Source organism: Coffea eugenioides, chromosome 3 (genome assembly GCF_003713205.1).
Source record: "Coffea eugenioides isolate CCC68of chromosome 3, Ceug_1.0, whole genome shotgun sequence".
Lineage (NCBI taxonomy): Eukaryota > Viridiplantae > Streptophyta > Magnoliopsida > Gentianales > Rubiaceae > Coffea > Coffea eugenioides.
The window spans coordinates 35,136,449-35,155,294 of record NC_040037.1 but is presented as its reverse complement, the minus strand read 5'-3'; the positions used below and the strand labels follow the sequence as shown (position 1 = coordinate 35,155,294).

At 32.3% G+C, this 18,846-nt stretch overlaps 3 protein-coding genes across 3 annotated transcripts; 1 reads left to right on the top strand and 2 right to left on the bottom strand.

Annotated features, from left to right (window-relative positions):
* Positions 1-6,963: 6,963 nt before the first annotated feature.
* On the bottom strand, positions 6,964-7,974 carry LOC113766482 (BURP domain-containing protein 16-like). The gene has a single exon (XM_027310671.1). It carries the CDS (start codon positions 7,972-7,974, stop codon positions 6,964-6,966), a length of 1,011 nt encoding a protein of 336 aa, XP_027166472.1.
* Positions 7,975-15,019: 7,045 nt separating this feature from the next.
* LOC113766481 lies at positions 15,020-15,553 on the bottom strand. The gene has a single exon (XM_027310670.1). It carries the CDS (start codon positions 15,551-15,553, stop codon positions 15,020-15,022), a length of 534 nt encoding a protein of 177 aa, XP_027166471.1.
* A 728-nt stretch (positions 15,554-16,281) lies between these two features.
* LOC113766480 (probable carboxylesterase 16) lies at positions 16,282-18,103 on the top strand. The gene is made up of 2 exons (XM_027310669.1): positions 16,282-16,358; positions 17,527-18,103. The coding sequence occupies exons 1-2, from the start codon at positions 16,282-16,284 to the stop codon at positions 18,101-18,103; spliced, it is 654 nt and encodes a 217-aa protein (XP_027166470.1).
* The last annotated feature ends 743 nt before the right edge of the window (positions 18,104-18,846 follow it).

Sequence of the window (18,846 nt, the reverse complement as noted above, 5' to 3'; positions counted from 1 at the left end):
TCATGTAAATCAGTAGTGAAAATAATGATACTTGTGAAGAGAAGAAGGAATATTGTGGTCTAAGAAGTGGCTGAGCACAAAAAACAAAAAAAGGTAGCTGAGAATTCTTTTTATTCTTTTAATAAAGTAATTTGTCAGATTATACTAATGACTTTACTTAATGATATAGCATTTACATCTCCTTAGTCCCCAATGTTTTATCCTAATTATCTGAAATAAAAAGTCTATTAGATAGGCAACTAGCGAAAGCCAAAAGCTCTTTCTACGTATATTCTTCTAGTCCTCGGATATGTGAATGTTATATATAATCTTGCAATCACTAGAGCTAGACAGTTATTGTAAATGAATTCAAGAAGAAAGTAAAGAAAAAGAAGTAACAACAAGTGTAGTTAAATCAGGAACTTGGTAATTAAATATTAATGCCCCAATGAAATTTTGCAAGTTTCACTGGATTAAAACTTTTAAAAAAAATGTTTTCTCCCCAGTTTGTGTATAGGACAATTTTCTAGCTTCCTCTTTTGTACTTTTCCAAAGTTAGTCTTACAATCATTTATTTAGTTATACCAAATTTCTTTTAAATTCCCTCCTCCCAATCTGCTGGAAAATAGTTTATTTTTCCCTTTTTATAAAGATTATGTCCCTCCTAAATTAATAGAGAGTGTTGCTTATTGGAGCCAAAGGTCATACAAAAAAGCCTCTTAATAGTCATAATCAAATTCACCAATTTGATTACCTCCCAAATTACCCATGTCAATTAGTTTTACTACCTCTTTTTTATATATATATATCAAGATTAATTCCTTCTTAAATTAATTGAGAATATTGCTTATTGGAGCCAAAGTTCATATAAGAAAAAGTCTCTTTTAAGTGTCAAAATTAGGTTCTGGGCAAGACAGTAGAGCTACTTTTAAGTGTCCAAGTGTGCAAAATCCAGTAATGGAAAAGCGCCTATTATCCTTCGTTTATCCATTTACATTTCTTGGCAGATGGAGATGTTTTGCTCCTCGGTTGTTGGCTTACGATATTTGATATTGTTGTCTATGCGATACTATCAGGCTCCGTTTGTATTAAGAGATTTGGCAAAAAAATTTAAGATTTTCTTAAATTCCTCTAATTATTTAAATTATTCAGGAGGTATTTGGATTTGTAAATTATTAATTAATCGATTATTTAAAATGTATTTAAAAAATTTGCTGAATTACAAATCCAAATGCCTCTTAATAATTTAAACAATGTCAATGATTTGAGTGAATTTTAAATCCTTCATAAAAAGACTTAATCCAAATGAAGCCTTATATAATTTGGTAAATACTACATTGATATTTGTTTATAAGATACTGACAAATAATTCAATGGAAACTTACGCAAGGGAAAGAGCAAAGTTGCGAGGTAAGTCTGATTTACTTTTGTCATTGTAAAACAAGTAATTTATGTATGTTTAACAAGGAATTTTTTTTTTGCCCAAAATAAATACCATAATCACCTTCCGTGATGGCACTCTTAAATAATCACATATTTACAACTTAAGTTGGCGATTTGCATATCAATTCAGTAGCCAGGCAAGTTAAAACTCTCGAACTTGCCTTTAAGTACGCTAAAAAATGTCTTCAAAATAAAATGTTTGTTGTCACTATTTTCTTCACGTAGTTTTAGTTTGTTTCAGTATTGACTCTATTTTTGCTTTACAAACACACAGAGATAGACATACATACATACATACATACATACATACATATATGTGTATGTGTATATATATATATATATATACACACACACACACACACATACATATAACTCCATTTTGCACCCCTGAATTTGTATCACTTTTCCATTTTATATACTAAACTTCAATTTTAGACATTTTCATCCTAAATTCTCAAGTTTGTCTTATTTAGGTTTAATCAACATAGAGAATCCAACAAATAAATGATAATGTGCCAAAAGTGACCAAAAGGTGTCAAAGTATCGTAACAAAAATAAAATAATATATTATTATTAATTTGCATAGTCTTTTATCTCAATAATTTTGCTAATAATAGTAGTGATTGTGACAATTTACGTAAATGACAATGTACTTAATGTGGTAAAAAAAAAAAAGCAAAGGAATCTAAGTAGAATAAAACAAAACTTTATAATTAACTTTCACCATCTTTTATCTGGTTAATTTTGTATGCACAATATTGATTGAATTTAAATGGGACGAACTTGAAAGTAAAGGATGCACAGCTTTTAAAATTAAAAATTCATGGTGCAAGGTATTTAAATTAAAATTTAGAATACAAAGTGAAAAAGTAATATAAATTTAGGGAGTCAAAGTGGAGTTTATGGAGCTTGCATACTCGACAAGTTGAAACTTTGAATCCTTCCGTTTCGACTTAAAAAAAAAAAAGACAAGTTTGAAAATTTGAACTTTCTCTGCTACTCTGCCCTTTTGGCGTTTCTTTTAATCCATGACACGTTTTTTGGAGCCCCGTTTAAGGCCTTTGGGACCATTGTGCGTAAGATATGTAGCAGATTGTGTCGTTTCTGTTTTTTTTTTTTTTTTTTTTTTTGTCTGCTAGTCCCATTTGGCCTTTCTCAGTTAAGTTGATGTGACTACAGTTGACTAGCGAAAGGAATTACTATATGCTGTTTCCAGTTCAGGCTTTCGTCATCTTTATGCTCAAGCAAATGGGATATTTGTCAATTGTAAACTTCACAAATTTATGCACAAAAATGTATTGTTCTATAGTAACCGACAAATTTAGATATCTCATACTATGGACAAGTACTCGCCCTCTGGGTTGGTCTGCTAGTGGAAATAACCTCCTTAGGTGAGTTTCACCTGGGTTTGATCCCGATCAGCAACCCAGTTGTTATCTTCTTCAGCATCGGTCGGGCCCGCTCTGCTGGAGCGCTGTGGGATTAGTCGGGTGTAGACCCGGATACCCACAGTAATGACAAAAAAAAAAAAAAAAAAAAATACTATGGACAAGTACTTAGGCTATTTAATTAGGAAGGACTAATTTCACTTTGTACCGGTTATCTTATGACTCATTACTAATTGCACTTTGCACCGTTTATCTTATGACTCATTTTTGCTTTGTTGTCTAAATTTTTTAATGTTAGAAACAATACATTCTAAATTTTTAAATTTATCATATTTAATCCAATTGTTGATGGTAATAAGAAAATTAATGGAACTTTCATGTACGCACATCACACAGCTATTTGTCAGCATGTTAAATTCAACTTTTTTACCCCTGACTTATCTCACAATTTTTCAATTGAGTTGTGTCAAAGATATTAATTGAGAGTATTGCTTATTGAAGGCAAATTTCATACGAAAAAGTATCTTTAAGTGCCAAAATAAAGTTCTAGATAAGAGCTACTTTTAGTGTTCAAGTGAGCAAAATCCAGTCATGGAAATGTGCCTATTATACTTTCATTTATCCATTTACATTTTCTTGGAAGATGGAGATGTTTTGCTCCATGGTTGTTGGCTCACGACATTTGATATTTTTGTCTATACTATACTATTAGGCTGCTATGGATTAAGGGATTTGATGAAAAATTTAATTCTCTCAAATCTTTTTAGTTGTTTAGATTACTTAGGAGGTATTTGGATGTAAATCATTAATTGGTATATATTTAAAATATATTTAGAAAATTGGTGAATTACAAATCCAAAATATCACCTAAACAATTTAAACAATTCAAACAATTTGGATAGATTTCAAATAGTTCATAAAATTTCTCAATCCAAACTAAGCCTCCTATAATTTTGTGAATGCTACGTTGATATTTGTTTATAAGATATTGACATATAATTCAATGGAGACTTACGCAAGAGAAACAGCAATGTCACGAGGTAAGTCCTATTTTCTTTTGCCGTTGTAAAACAAGTAATTTATATATGTTTAGCAATTTTTTTGTTCTTTTTACATAAAATACCATAATCACCTTCCTTCACAGTATTCAATTGTATCTATATATATTTTTAGTTGGTTGGTACTCTTATATAATTACATGTTAACAACTTAGGTTGGTGAGTTCTATGGATCAAGTTAGTAGCCAAGCAAGCTAAAATTCTCGAACTTACCTTTTAAATATACTAAAAATGTCTTCAAAATAAAAATGTTTGTTCGTTCAAAATAAAATGTCTGTTCGTTTACAGCCAGATACGAGTCACTAAAAATTTTCTTCACATATTTTTAGTTTGTTTCAGTACTGGCTCCATTTTGCCTTACAAACCTTCAAATCTAGTGTACACACACATATAAAAGTTAAACAGAGTTCGCGTTCTTGTCTTCTTCAGCAAAAACAATGAAAACGAAAAGGCAGTAAAGAAACCTAGCTTTGGAGAAATAAACCCAACTGTTCTCCAGATTTAAATTTTCTCCTCATTCGTCAAGTTTCTTCTGGAAAGGAATTGAAGAGAGTTTAGGCAAATTAAATTACATAAATTAAATACTTCTTTGGGCTTTGCTGTGTTTATGGAAAAGATCAATTAATTAGAGGGAGAAAGAAAAAAATAAAAACTTTGAAAGATTGTGAAGAAACAAAATTGTCAAGGGGAATGCAGATTGCCATATGAGATACTTCCAAGTAAGTATCACAAAGATGTATACATAATTATTTACACATCTAATATTTCTTATTTCTTTGTTTCCTTTTTTTTTCATCAAGAGACAAAATTTAGCCTTTTAGCATTAGTAATTGCAAGGCCCTCCAAGGATCTGGTTACAAGATTAATAATTAGTTATGGTGTATTTTTTTCTGTTTTGATTTTGCTTTGAAACACAAGAAAATCTTATCCATTAAAAAGGTTAAACTTATGTTCTTTTTCATTTTGATTTTTCCGCTTTTCAGATTATGATGGTGAGATGAAGTTGGCAACCGGGTATGATGAAGATTGAGTAAGCATGGAAAGACTCTTCTGGGAAAATCTTAGAAGACTTTGTTGCATCATAAATTGTAAATTTTGAGGATTTTTTTTTGAAAAAATCGTTCAAAACGTCCCTCACATTTTGCAAAATGACTTTTTTCGTACTTTACTTTGGAAAGTATAATTTTATATCTCTTACAAATTCACATTGGTCAAATTTGGTCATTACCTAGGTTTTTGACTAGTTTTTTACCAGAATCCACCATGTGTCTTGTATATGATCATTGTTTAAGGGCAAAATTATCAAATCACATTTCACATAATCCGATTCAGGAAAACCTATGTAATGACCAAATTTCACCAATGTGTATTTATAAGGAATATAAAATTATACTTTTAAAAGTAAGAGATGAAAAAAGTTATTTTACAAAATGCGAAGGACGTTTTGAACGATTTTTTCTTTTTTTTTTTTATTGGATTTGACTTTGAATTATCTGTGGGTTTGTGTTGGGAAATTAGGAATCTTGTGTATCTAGAGAATTTTGGGTTTGGGTTTGGGTTTGGGTTTGGGTTTGGATTGTGTGTCAGTAATCATGTGGTTTGCTGAAAATTTGAGATTCATTCAAGTTGAAGTGGAAGAATTTTATGCATGGCTCGTTTATTTTTCGGAAGAGTGGTCTTCTGCTATCTAAAGTAATTAAGTTCGCGTCTTCCTTTCACGCATTCCTTGCGTTTTCGTTTCTGGGAGGAGTGTGCACTGTTATGCAACCATGGTCGGTGAATGGAGAAAGTGAGAAGCATTTGTTCAAGGCTAAGAAGCAAGAGTTTGGCGTGGCTGATTAACAGCCACAAGTTTCATGGGTAGGGCCACGAACCAGATTCACCCAAGTTTTTGCCATATATAGCAATACTTATGGCGCTTACAAAAACCACTTGCCCGACAAGTTTGAAACTTTGAACTTTCTCTGCCCCTCTGCCCATTTGGCGTTTCTTATAATCCAAGACAGTTTTTTGGAGCCCCCTTTTTAAGTTCGTTTGGAGCCATTGAATGTAGTAGATTGAGTCATTTCTGTCTGCTAGATCCATTTGGCCTTTCTCAGTTAAGTTGGTGTGACAATCAGTTCAAGTTTTCATCATCTTTATGCTCAAGCAAATGGGATTTTGGTCCAGTGTAAACTTCATGAATTTATGCACAAAAGTATCTTGTTCTGTAGTAACTGACAAATTTGATATCATTGGATATCTCATAGTATGGATAAGTACTTAGGCTATTATTAAATAATTAGTGAGGATTAATTTTACTTTTCACTTCCTAACTTGTGATCTCATTTTCACTTTGTATGTTAAATCCTAATTTAGATACATTACATTCTAAGTCTTCAAATTTATTATATTTTATTCAATTGTTGGCAGTGTTAAGAAAATTAATGAAACTTTGTATATGCAGACGGCACACTCTTAAAAAAAAAAAAAAAAAAAGACGACACACATATTAATCAGCCTGTCAAATTCAACTTGTTATCCCTTACTGATCTCACAATTGTTCAAAGTTGTGTCAAAAGATATTAGAACTTTTGCCCACAAAATCTTAACGAAGGGTCAACTGAGATTCCCCCTCCTTTTCGGTCAACAAGTAAATGAGAAAATCATAGAGAAAACCAAAAAACATGAGTTCCTTTAAGCATCACATTTTGTATCTGAATTGAACATTCAAATGATAATTTCTGGTTCTTACAGATTTACTGTTACCTTTTCTGAAATAACATAAGCATCTGTTTAAACTATGTGTGAAAAAAAATTATGCTTTACGTTCATGGTAATGCATTAGATATCAATATGAAAGCAGCATAAATACAATGAAGAAATATCAAATAGCCAAGAACAAACTTCGAATATATATCTAACCTTACAGCGAAAAAGAAGGATCAACTTCTTATGAAAACAACAATACAGATATGCAATACATGATTAAGCAAGGATACATACACCACTTTTATTTGTTCACAGTAAATGGAGAATAGAACACTCAAAGTTGGTAGGAATGATAATACAACACAAGCAGATACACACTAATAAGCAATTGTTCAGGTTTAACCCTACACATTTTCCTCAGCACTAATCCAAAGAAGATCAATTTGTGTCATCCAGTGGCATGCTTCACCTTTTCCCGGGGAGAGCTTGAGTATCTTGAATGCTGCATGATATGATGGCCATGCAGAGGTATCCATATGGCATATTGCTAAGATTGTATTGACTGGAGCTTTTGTTTTAGGTTCAACTACATCCACTGCATAGATTTCAGTCGAGGAGAGCATATGGCAAAAGTAAGTTGAAAAAGGGAGGAATACCTCGTGACATGACACAATTTTTTTTACATTAAGCTTTTTAATCTTTTGAATAATAAGTTCTTTTCCTGAACCCTCTGTACTTTTAGTAGTCAATGCAACCAAGCCCTTGCTACCTAATGTAGCCTTTGAGAATTCAATCATGCTCTCGAGGGATGTAGAACAGCTTTTTATCTCTCCTTTTAAAGCTGCAGAGTTACAATAAAGAAGTGTAGTTTCAATATTACCTTTCGTGTTGGGGTTCACAAAAGATTGAGGAAATACTTTCTCAAGATTACTTTCATCTAGAGAAATTTTGGAAGCGATTTGAGAAGGAAGAAATGATCGTTGAGGAAACTGGTCCTCCAAATTTGAGAGATGCACTCTATTTCCCTGTTTAAAAATGGAGATTCTAAAAAAGGAAAAAGGGTCAACATTTTCAAGTCCTGGAGATGCTTTATTATTATTATAGCCATAACCATTACCTAAGGGCTTGATGCTATTCATCTCTGCATAACAAGCCAGATTTGCAAGACTGCAAAACTTGGCATTAGATGAAAATGATTGTTTGGATGCTGATGAAGTGAAAAACTCACTATCATCTTTATTGAGGGGAGATAATTTGGACAGAAGAGCTCCAGGCATGTTGTTTTGTACATTTTCATACCAATACTTCAGTTGTTCTGAAGCAATAGATGAAGATGATGTGGTTTTACAGAAGCTAAATGCGGGATAGATGGAGGCAATGACGAAAACAAGCATAGAAAAACTTAAATTGGCCATTGTTTGAGTGTTGGATATGTGATGAGTGAAGGTAAGTGTGAGGAACATAGCCTCTACTCATTCAGTATTTATAGCTGAGCCTCATTCAACTTTTTCTTATATTTTAGATTTATTCTCTTGGCCGAGAATTTGTTTAATTATTTTGATGATAATGATTGTTTTGCTCAGATTACTGAGATAATACAAAATTCTTGAATGATAATCTAGAATCTCAAATTATGTGGACTGATGTCGACACTATTGTGTGGTGCATATCGTTGATATGGACCCAAAAGTAGGGAATGCTTGGAACGTAAACAAATGAAAACTCTCTAGCCTGAGCAGTCTGCTTCATTTGAAAAGGACATCAGAAACGAAAGGAATTGCCTTAGGCATAAGTGGTATAATTTATTTATTCTTTTAAAGTATTTTGTTATTGGCAAAAATAAAAAATACTATTTTTTTTGTGATATAAGAAACTCGTATTGTTTTTTTATTTCACCTTTTAACATACTGGCTAAGCACCTCGATAGTTTCGAAAACTAATTCATTGTTGCCAGTTCTAAATTTATGTATTTCTTTCAGTTTATTGAGAAATTGCCATGGGGGATTTTAGTCTGGCAATTGTTAATAATAGTGAAAAGCAGATGATGGTATAATTTAAACACTTTTGTTCAAATTCCAGCTAAACCAAATTGGAGTCAAAATTAAAACAATTAATTCGATATCAAAAGAGTATAAAAGAGCAAAATATCATTATGACAATTGTATCTACTGAATAGTTGGTCAAACAAAATAATAGTGAAAATTATAATACCTGTGAGGAGAAGAAGGAATAAGTCGGTTTCAAAAGTAACTTAGCAGTCGTTTCAGCTATAACTTTTACTTAACGATTTAGCATCTACATTTTTGTTGCCCTTAAAATTTTGTCTTGATTATCTGAAAAGAAGAAATCTATTGGATGGGAAATTGACGAAGGCTAGTTTCTAATAGTGCTCATTTAGCCCTTGGATACATTGATATCCCATATAACCAGGCAATTACCAGGGAAAGAAATTTATTGTCAAAGGATTCAAGAAGGAAGTGAAGAAAAAAGCTTAAAAAAAATTTAAGAACTTGGTGATTATCTAAATCATTGAGAAATGATAATGACCCAATTTCATGCTTCAGGTTCCAGATTAAAAATGACAAAAATGTTGAGTTTCTTCCAAGAAGTTTGCACATATACATGGTGTCCATAAAGAAAATATGCATGAAGGAAAAATAGCTTCATTTTTTGTACTTAACCTCATTTACTATTATTCAAAACTGTTGAGTAGTAGTTTGAAGTTTCATCCCCTACCTCCTCCTCGTTTCTTAAATCTCACTCCTCCCTTGTTAGGAAAAAGTTTTGAAAAGAAAAAGTTTGAAGTTTTGTCTGATTTACTGGCTTCTATTTAGATTAGTACGTAGAAGCAAAGCAGATGGTGTTTTTAAAGGAACCGAACCTTATTTTCCACTACCATTTTTAAAAGAAATTCAGTATTTTATTTTGATTTGCTATTAGATTCTACAAACAAGATCGAAATATTGCTCACCACCACAATAGAACAAAACTAAGTTGACTATGCTATTGTCATATGGTGTTGACTACCATGAGCACCATATGACAATGCAGTACTAATAAAAAAATCTTTTAATTATTATGCTAGGCCTTGTCTGATATGCACTAGGCAAGGGAAGCCTACCAAGTACAACTATTACTTAGTGTACCACGTAATATTGTCCCCATTACCTTCTCATTTGACGGGGATGAAACTCCCTTAATTTGGGGCCTTGCAAGTTGTCCAACTAGTTCCTTTTTGCCCCCGGTTCCAACTAAATCACGGTTGTGATTTAACCAGTCATTTGGAAGGGAAACAACAGCTGTGATAAAGCCAAATCAAATTTCTGTCCAAAACCAAACAAAATGTGATGAAATTTAATGTCTTCGACTGGCATCAGTTATCTATTCGCACCGAAATTTCAACATTCTCCTTTTAATCCGCTTCAATTACCAAAAATCCTCTTTTTTGTCCCCTTTGTAAAAGTTGAAGCACATTAGTTCTGAAAACAATTTGTTATTTCCTTTCCTCATTCTCTACACCTTCATATATTCATATTCTTACAGAGGAACTCTAATGAGTGAAGAAAAAAATAAAAATTGAAAATCACAACGGTTGTGCATTCAAATATGTTTTCCATCTTGTACCAATAATTATAGATCAAATACATCTCTACTAAATCCATATAGCACCTTAATTACTAAGCAATTTTTTCTGGCCATTTTCCTCTTTTATATTGTGCTACGGCATCTCCTAGAATTAGAACGGTGCATAGAAATTTTTTTCCCATTTTTTGTTTGTTTTTCCATTTTGATAGCATTGGGATGCTAGCAGACATGCTTCGTTTGTGCAACATGGGATTGGATGAATGTTTAATAGATGTGATCATGTAACTAGATTAACAGACATGGGATTGGGGCTGGTCTCGGTTGTGCCTAGTTGGTGTAATTCTTAAGAAAATAGTGCATTTCTTGCGAGATTTGGTGCATGAGAATTCAGCATGGGTGACAAAAATGGATCACTAATTTGTATAGGTTTACACCAAGTTAAGAATCACACTAATTTTGATCTTTAATATTTTGTTTAAAACAAATCTAAACCCTAACGTTTATCATTTTACGCATATTTAGTACAACTAATGGAAATTTACGAACATCTAATGATCAACATCAAATTACCATTCGTCAACAACTTTATGTTTATGCATTTGGACCCCAATATTTTGATTTTGAATCATTACATTCTTCTAAATTTTAAATAGTGACATTAAGGATTTTAAAATGAAATGAGATTCAATTTAAATTGAAATTTACTTAAATGGATAATATGAATTCTATTTAAATCCATTTTTCTCCTTTCTTATTTTTTGTTTCATCTATTCCTATCACTAATATCTCATATACTTGGTCTCTTTTGCATGGTTAGTCTTAAGTTTATTATAGTTGCTACTACATAAATTGTTGTATATGTCGTGCCTCTTGGTTTCAAATTCTTGTAGTTAGCTATTGTGATTATAAAAACTAGTAGTGAAGGTAGATACCAATGTGAAGTACTTTTAGGAATTTTTGAAAAACCATTGTTTATTTTTTGTTGTCTTTCTTACTAAGTAAACTCTAACATTCCATTACTATAGTTTTAAAATATTTAATATGAATTTGTCGTTCGTAAACAACAATTTTGAATTTACACTTTTGGTCTGCGATATTTGATTTTTAATCATTGTGTTCTCCTAAATTTTAAATAGTGACATTAAGGGGTTTAAAATGAAATGAGATGCAATTTAGAATGAAATTACATTAAATTGGTAATAGAAATTCTAATTAAATATATTTTCTTTTTTTTTTTTTTATTTCATTTATTTATACCACTAATATCTCATATACTTGTTCTCTTTTGCATGGTTAGTCTCAAGTTTATTATAGTTACCACTAAATAAATTTTTGTATATTTGGTGTGCATTGATTTCAAATTCTTGTAGTTAGCCATTGTGATTATAAAAACTAGTGAAGGTAAATATTTATATGAACTACTTTTAGGAATTTTTGGAAAGACTGTTGTTTTCCTTTTTGATGTCTTTCTTACCAATAAAATCTCATATTCCATCACTATAGTTTTAAAATATTTATTTTAAAATTTGTATACCCCAATAATCATTTAATTATTCAAATAATTTTTGAAACCAAATTTGTTTCAAACTCAGTTGATAACCAATTGAAATGCAAAGAAAAAATGATTTGTCTAATGAGTGCCCACTAGGTTCTCATTAAGATATAATTCAAGTGTTAATAATATGGAAAGATAAAGTTAAATAGAGAAAGTTTATAAATACAATACAACATAACAATAGTTTTTTTTTTGATAAAAAGAAAATTTTATAAATAGATTGCTGTAAATCATCCAGCACGAATAGAAAGTATTGGCAAATATCTAATCTACAAAATTATATATTCTATTATCCAAAAAATTGAGTGATTCCTTCTTTCTGCTAACTTTGAAATGAAAGTACCGATAGATATTGTCTATGGGAGAGTCTTTTGAATCACTTAATAAAGTTCATTTTTCAAAAACATCATTAGAAAAAAGAAATGAAGTTTTTGAAATAGCAGAAAGGGAAATCTAGTTTGTCATTTAGACAAAAAAACGTATGATTCTTGTGAACTCAACGGGTCCTGCCCCTTCAATTTGATAAAAAGCAAATTTTATTAATAGATTATTGGAAATCATTTAGCACAATTTGATTTATATAACCACCCTAATAGCAAATTAAATATGCACTAAAATTATAGATTTGCAATTTAATAGATACAATAGATATGAAAAATATAAAAATTTTCAAAATTATCTTCTAATAGATAAATTGTTACATCTTCCTTCTTTGCATGTTGAAATTGTTAGATCTACTAATTAACGGTTTGAAACTCCAATAATGATAATGAGATCTATTGAAATAGATCCAAAATTAAAAAAAAATTCATATCTAACATCCATATATGAAATAAATTTAGATCTGACAATAAAATAAGAAAAAAAATCTCCATAAGAATCCCTAGAAGAAATAGGAAAACTCTTACTAAGGTCCCATTTGATAACACAGTTCAACACTTAAATTTAATGAATTCAGATTTTAATTTATTCTAATTCATTCTTTTGATAAAATATCATAACTTCATTAAAATCTGTACTAATGGCAGAAATTACATCGTCAAACATATACAGATATAAAAGAAGAAATGAAGAAAGGACACTCCAGATCTAACGAACAATAAAAATTACATAATTAAACTCCAAATTAAAAAGATGAGATAAAATAATTATAACTCCATGGACATCTGTGCATATTTTCAATCGTCAGATCTACTGATTAACTGCTTCAAGTCCAGATATTATAGTGAGATCTGTTGAATAGATCCAAGAGAATTTTAGATTTGATAATCAAAATCTAAAAAAACGCAGTTCTAATAAAAGAAAAATGGAAAAATTATCAAAAACTCTCACTAGGAATCCCTAGAGAGAATAAAACTCTCACTAAAAAATTTAGAAGGGAAGAAAACTTTTGCTAGACAACCCTAAGGAGAGAAAAAACTCTCACTATCCACACAAATGAAAAGAAACTATAGAGAGGGTTCCTTCCATGGGGAAAGGTCAGAAAAATCTGATCTCTCTCCCATGGGAGAGTTGAAGGGAATTTTAGTTAGAGAGTTTTTTTTAGAAAGAAGAAAGAGAGAAGGTGAAGAGAAGATTTATATTTAGATGCGTTTGATAACAAAAAATAGAATATCTAAATTAATTAAGTGGCGCTGAATTTTCTGGACAAAACTTGCCTCCAAATTAAGTGATAATCTATTCACTATCATTGAATGTGATATGTGCTCAAATGTATCAGATTTAGTACTTAATAATTCAATAATTTAATGGATTTAGATTTCAGTTTTCAAATTTCAGTTTTATCAAATGAACCCTAGGAAAACTTAGGAGAAACTTTATTAGAAAACTTAAGTAGACTCTCACTAAGAATAGAGTCTCCCTCCCTAATGGAAGGTTTTCGAAAAGAGAAAAAGTAGAGAGAAGTTTGAGAAGAGGATAACAATTGTTAGTGTGTGCATTCACATAGTAATTTATGTATGATTTAAGTGTCTTAACAAGTGTCCAAGCACTTGTTAAAAAATCATAAAAAAGCTTAATTTACAAATAATTTATATTTCATATATTTTAAAGGGAATTCAATGAGCTGTTTGATTAATGCAAAAAATAAAAAAATGATATAACTCATTATCAATTAATTATTACTAGTGTAAATAAAAAATAACCTAATGTACAAATAGTTTACATTTCACACACAAATATATTTTCTTTTCCTGTTTCCTTTTTCTCAATCCTTTCCCTTCGAATTACTATCTCTTCCGGTTGATTGACTTTTTCCATCCAAGTGATCATCGGGTAAGAATTAATACTGTTACTCGTAAAGTCATTGATGCTTGAAGTGTATAAAAAGAAAAATCTGGTGAGTGTCCTCAGAGAACTAATTAATACACATAATTTACAATGTCAATGCTCTATTCCTGTTTATTACCCGGCTTGTTAGATACACTTTCTCGCCTACACTTGACATCTGGAATAAAAAGGCACCCTTAGGCAAACTCGATATAAAATAAACCTAGACTAATAAATTTCAACAAAGCATGTTCTTAAAGAGATTCAGCTACTGATTAATTTTGAAATATAGGGTCCGTTTGGTTGGATTGAAAATATTTTTCTAGGGAAAATATTTTCCATCGAAGTCATTTTCCTGGAAAATCACTTCTTTTCTCATAATTTTCTAGTGTTTGGTTATTAAGTGAAAATATTTTCCGAATTCCTTTTTTCATAATTTTCCAGTGTTTGGTTTGTGAATGAAAATATTTTCTGATATGTTTGTTAATATATTGCAAATATTTTTCTACTCTCAAAACATTCATTTCATTACAAGTTAATTTTAGTTTCTATTCATTATAATCATATTATCATTTTTATAAAATATTTATTCATATTACACCATGAATTCTTAAATTTTCCAACTCGAATTGGTAATAAGCTGGAACAATTCAATGCATACAGAAGCAAATATATGCCAAAATATAAAATATTGCTCAACAAAAACGAAAATCCATCTCCAAATGGAAAACGGTCCCAAAAATAGCAAAAGAATCAATTTTTCTCCAAAAAAACTTCTAAAAGGCAAGACTCACTGTATATCTAGATTTTTCTGTATCAACATAGATGTTTTTGTGTGAGAGTGTAGAGAAAAGGAATAAGATAGCAAAAGATAAAAAAGAGAGGAAGGTCGCCAACCATTATTACTTAAATTCCTGGCGGTTCACCGTTCATGCAAGGCATTATACGATTCATACTCCAGAAATATCAGTAGACTTGTGCCAAAGGAAAATCCTTTGTCGTTACATGATGCTTCTTGCTGATGATGGCATTGATGCAGAGGAGCAAACTGATCACCTTTTGGCTTCCCGAATGTGGAAGCATGGAAAGAAGCAACGAAACAAATGAGCCCCGAAGGCAAACATGCATTCAAAAGCTCCACCCCTCCTTTCTCTTCGAACTTGAGGTAGAAGTGGAACACCGTAAGCAGGATTTGGCACCATGTACTGCTGATAGGAAGTAATGCTGGCAGCAGCTGGCATTGTAGGATCTTGCGGTCTGGGTTGTGGAACCGAACCGAAGTCTTGTGGACCAAATGCGGGATCTTGAACTTGAGCTGGGTTTGATGAGGTAAATGAGATGAACTTAGAGTTTGCATAGACGGTGTTTTGAGCCTCGTGATCGTACTCAACCCATGATGATGAAGATGATAATGTTGGTAATGGTGGGGCAGAGGGCTCATACGGCGGACAGTAATATTGGTACTGACAATGGCATGGTGGTGGTGGTGGGTTATCAATGAACAATGCCTTCTTCTTCTTATTCTTCTTCTTCTTCTGCTTTCTTGACCAGAACTTGAGCATCTTCACGGCCTTCATCATCTTCATGGCTGGCCTTCTTGTTTTTCGTGGAGAAAATGAAAAAAGTTCACTGGTGCTGTATTGTTCAGCGGAATCTTGTAAGTTGATTTATTCAAATAGAAGAGATAACTTGGCTGTGGCAAAGTACGAATCTGGAAGCGGAAGTGAGATTTGATAGTCTTACGGAGGACACTTGACAAAGCATTCAAAGACAGAGAAGTTAAAAAACTTCTACAACTCTCACCAGCTCCTTTTTCATGAGTCCTGAAGCCGTCGGAAATTAACTTCAGGAAAATTGTTGTGGAAGTCATTTTACACCCGGTGGCGTGAAAACATTTTCCAGCTGAAATAATTTTCCAACCTCTTTTGCTTCCAAACACCAGAAATTCTGGAAAACCTTTTCGGGAAAATATTTTCAGTCCAAACAAACATACCCATAAACTTCATCCCAAACCAAATCAGTTTGATTGCCTAAAAGGAAACGTGAGCAGGGAATAGAACTATATGAATATCAACAAAGTGACAGAAAGGTAAAACCAAGCTGTCAGGCTGTCAGGTAGGAGAAATAGTGAAAATTAGAAAGAGTAAAATCGAGTAAAAAACCCTCGAATTGCACACTCTCTTCTCCTCTCCTATAGCCTCTGATTATCCAATTACTGCCATTTCTTACTCCTATTTTGTTTTCAATATCTTCCTTTAATAGTTCTTTAGAGCATCTCCAACAGAGTATAAAAGAATGCAATGTCTGACAAAATATGGGTCCATTACACGGCCACCCATTGTTGTTGTGTAATGCCTATTACACGCATCATTCTGATGATGCGTGTAATAGGTGGGTCTATTCATTTTGTTATTATTTGTATTTTATTTGATTTAAATTTTGTAATATTATGTTATGGAGTTCAACTAATTACATAAAGAATTATTAATTAAGTATGGATTTTTATGATATCTTCACATTTGAGGTATCACATATTTGTTTAATGTTTTGCATAATTATTTTTCAAAAAATAACAATATATTATTTTTGAGAGATAGAAAAAAATATATTGTTCAAACTTAGAATTAATAATATTATTTTTAGAAAATAAAAAATTCAAAAGGTAAAAAATTGGGAAAATCGCCAATTTAGTCCTTAAACTTTTTTTTTATCAATTTAGTCCCTATACATTATTTATAGCCAATTTAATCCCTAAACTTATATTTTGGTTCCAATCAAGGAGCTTAGCAGCGGCGCCACTACATAATTTCCATCAGCTTCCCAATCGAACAACCCAGAAGGGGTATTTTAGAGACTTCCATTCTGGAGCCTTAACCAAAATTAACTGAAACAAAAGTCTTATGCGAAATACCCACCCAAAACCCACAATGAAAACAAAAAAATTTCTTGGACAAAAATTGCTTGCTCAGCTCTCACAGAAGAGGGGTGGTCGCCTGGTGGCTTTCTTTCGAATCTTGGAAGAATTTTTGAATAGTTCTCACTAAAAAATCTGAATGCATCCAATGTTTGTGCTACTATTTGCTCCTTACTGCTGTTGTTGATTGAAGAAACGAGATACTAAAAGAAAGGAGATACTAAATACGAGTAGTGGTAAGTAAGTAAGTATGCCATTCCATGAAAATGATAACGATGATAAATTTGTAATCTTCTCCAGCCACCGTCTTTTTTTGCCACCTTTCTCCCTCCCTCTCCCTCTCTCTACTCCAATAATCGGTTTGGACGGCAACCTGCTTCCCAAAAGAAAAACTAAACCCAAAAAAAAAGGTGCAATCTTGCCGTTTCTCAGAACCCGAGATTCAATTCTTGACTTCACTTGGATGTTGTGAATCGGAGTTTCGAATCTAGTCAGCTCAATTTAATCTTTTCCGTCGGAAAATCGGTATTTTCCCTGGGTTGTGGCGGTAAACATGTCTTTGTTATAGAGATAAAGATTAGAATTAGGGAAATGCCGAGCGTCGGTTTGAAATGGTACAACATCTATTTTAAGTTTATGCTGAAGCAACGGAGTTGCTACCAAGGACATCCACATCGACCCCTTGACCTCTCTCGCCCCTCGAATCTTTCTTCCTGACTCCTGCCACGATTTTGCTTTCAAGTCCCAATCCATCAAATCAAGGGCTAAGGATATTCGATCATTCGATTATTCTGATCCCAGATCCGATCCGAACCAACTTCTTCTCCGGCGAAACAGCTATGGCTCTGCCAATGGAGTCACTACCACGACGCCGACAGTGACCATCCGGAATCAAAATCATCGGAGAAATAGCTATGGCTGTAGCAGTGACGATGTCAATTTGAAATCGGATAGTGGGATTTACGGAGGATATAATCTTGGAAACAAAAATTGTCAAAAATTGCCCGTCATGTTGCAGTTTCACGATGGAGGGTTCGTGAGTGGGAGCAATGCTTTGGTGGCGAATGATTTGTTTTGCAGGCGGATTGCCAAGGCGTGTGATGTCATTGTGTTGGCTGTTGGTTACAGGTTAGCCCTTGAGAATCGGTATCCGGCTGCATTCGAGGATGGGTTGAAGGTGCTGCATTGGTTGGCTAAACAGGCCACCACCCCTCTACTGTGAGAGCTGAGCAAGAAATTTTTGTCCAACAATTTTTTTTTGTTTTCATTTTGGGTTTTGAGTGGGTATTTCTCATAAGACTTTTGTTTCGATTAATTTTGGTTAAGCCTCCAGAATGGAAGTCCCTAAAATAACCCTTTTGGGGTATTCGATTGGGAAGCTGATGGAAATTATGCGGTGGCGCCGCCGCTAAGCTCTTTAATTGGAATCGAAATATAAGTTTAGGGATTAAATTGGCTATAAATAATGTATAGGGACTAAATCGACGAAAAAAAGTATAGGGACTAAATTGGCGATTTTCCCAAAAAAAATTAAAGAAAGTTAATACTTTATTTTTTAAAGATAAAAAAATTATTTTTAAAAATTACTTTATTTATTTATGGGATATGAGTTATGCATTATTAAAATGAATATTTGATTTAATTGTGGACCCATGCTATTATATTTTGTGGAGTGTAATCCATTATGAGTGGAAGTGTAATAAAAGAGGAGAAAATAGAATGTTGACGTGGCATGTGGATTACACTCTAAAGAGTGTAAACCATTGTGGATGCTCTCATTACACTTTTTAAATGGTGAAGATGATGGCAAAGTTGAGGGATATGAATATCTGAATAATTTTAACATAGAGGTTCCATTGATGGCAATGAAGAGTATGATGGGCAATAGAGATGAGATGACGATGATTTTGGAGTCAAAATTTGGATGTTTGGGTCGTATTTCTTTTGTTTTCGCTAAGTTAGTTT

What these genes read in the sequence shown, in the direction of transcription:
- LOC113766482 (XM_027310671.1), bottom strand. Translation starts at nt 7,974, where the DNA reads ATGGCCAATTTAAGTTTTTCTATGCTTGTTTTCGTCATTGCCTCCATC.
- LOC113766481 (XM_027310670.1), bottom strand. Translation starts at nt 15,553, where the DNA reads ATGAAGATGATGAAGGCCGTGAAGATGCTCAAGTTCTGGTCAAGAAAG.
- LOC113766480 (XM_027310669.1), top strand. Translation starts at nt 16,282, where the DNA reads ATGGGTCCATTACACGGCCACCCATTGTTGTTGTGTAATGCCTATTAC. An exon ending in TCTGATGATGCGTGTAATAG is followed by an intron (nt 16,359 to 17,526) that starts GTGGGTCTATTC and finishes TTTATGCTGAAG; the next exon opens with CAACGGAGTTGCTACCAAGG.